Genomic DNA, 1,854 nt, shown 5'->3' on the forward strand with positions numbered 1-1,854 from the left:
ATATCTGTTGATGATAAAAATAAAAAGTGGGAGAGGGTTGATGAAAGAGAATTACTTAATCAGCTGGCATCTGCACAAGTGGATCAACCAACGTCTGAAAAATTGCCTGAATCACTGAAGAAATCACCCACTAAGAATGGATCAGCCAAGAATGGACCAGCCGAGAATAGATCAGCTGAGAATGGATCAGCCGAGAATGGATCAGCCGAGAATGGATCAGCCGAAAATGGACCAGCCAAGAATGAATCAGCTGAAAATGGACCAGCCGAGAATGAATCAGCTGAAAATGGATCAGCCAAGAATGGATCAGCCAAAAATGGATCAGCCGAAAATGGATCAGCCGAAAATGGATCAGCCGAAAATGGATCAGCCGAAAATGGATCAGCCGAGAATGGATCAGCCGAGAATGGATCAGCCGAAAATGGATCAGCCGAGAATGGATCAGCAGAGAATGGATCAGCAGAAAATGGATCAGTTGAGAATAAATCAGCCGAGAATAGATCAGCCAGGAATGAATCAGCCAAAAATGGATTAGCCGAAAATGGACCAGCTGAGAATGGATCAGCCAAGAGTGAATCAGCTGAGAGTGAACCAGCCAAGAATGGATCAGCTGAGACAAATTACAAGGAAGTTTTTGAAAAAATATTACTTGCTGTCAAGAAATCTAAAAAATTATGCAAAAATTGGGTTTATTTTATTGATTCTGGTGGTCAACCAGCATATCGAGAGTTGCTACCTCTTTTTACAAGAGCAGCTGCACTGAATATCATCACCATTGATCTTACCAAAGGTCTTGATGAGAAGAAGTGTGAGTTTCACTATCGTATTAGTCAAAATACGTTCCCTATTAAGACAAAGCTGCAGTATTCTAATCTCGATATAATTCGCTCGACAATTAGCTCCGAAGCTATGTTGAAGCCAGCTAAAATTCCTTATGTCTCTTACATGCCCCCCCACCCTCATTACCTCATACTTGGTACACGTAAAGAGTTGGTAACAAAGAAAAAGCAAAAAGAAATGAATGAAAGTCTCAAAGAGTATATCGCTGACAAAAAAGTCATTTCACATGACAAGGATAATAGCTCAATTATATTTCCAGTTAATACGTTGCTCCCTGCTGGGTCTAAGGAAAGAGAAGAAGCTAGTTTAGAGCTTTGTACTGCAATTTCAAATTTTAGAGTTGCTATGACACTTAATGTACCAATTCGATTGTTTATTTTTGAGATTGCACTACAGACAGAAGCTAAAAAAAAGGAACGGAGTTTTCTTACAGAAAAAGAAGTAACTGGAATTGGTAAGCATCTCTGGCCTAATAATAAATCAGATATCGACAAAGCTCTGCAATATTTACACAATGTCACTATCATTCTTTATTTTCATGAAGTCCTTCCGAATATAATATTTGTTGATCCTAAACCAATTCTTGATGTTCTTTCACGTCTGATAGCTATCACATATATCAACCAATCTAATCTACATTTGATTACAGATCAACCTCCTTCAGCAGATGAAAGAGATAATCTCATTGATTTTGGCCTCTTTAATGAAAGTCTTTTAAAAGTTATTGGTAAACAAATTTTTGATGTTGATTTTAAATCGTCTCACATGATCAAGCTTCTAAAGCACCTCCACATCATTGTTGAAGTTAGAAACAGAAAAGAAGGAGACTATTTTTTTCCGTGTGCATTACCATCTTATAAAAAGCTCAATGACCCACCAACAGAAATACAACCACTTTTCATAGGATGGGAGATTAACAATAGGGGAACAACAACTCTAGCCATCCCTCAAGGATTATTTCCTTTAACCATTGTACACCTTTTAAAAAAAAGAACAGATGAAGTAGACTTTAGT

The 1,854-nt window shown here is 37.8% G+C and overlaps 1 protein-coding gene across 1 annotated transcript in view; it reads left to right on the plus strand.

Annotated features, from left to right (window-relative positions):
- The window catches only part of LOC109587809 (uncharacterized), a 2,871-nt gene that overhangs the window by 198 nt on the left and 819 nt on the right, over positions 1-1,854 (plus strand). The window contains exon 2 of the mRNA XM_020004029.1: positions 28-1,852. Coding sequence (XP_019859588.1) covers positions 28-1,852 — 1,825 coding nt within the window. The remainder of the gene's footprint in view (positions 1-27; positions 1,853-1,854) is intronic.

The sequence above is a fragment of the Amphimedon queenslandica genome, unplaced genomic scaffold (genome assembly GCF_000090795.2).
Source record: "Amphimedon queenslandica unplaced genomic scaffold, v1.1 AMPQUscaffold_12442, whole genome shotgun sequence".
NCBI lineage: Eukaryota > Metazoa > Porifera > Demospongiae > Haplosclerida > Niphatidae > Amphimedon > Amphimedon queenslandica.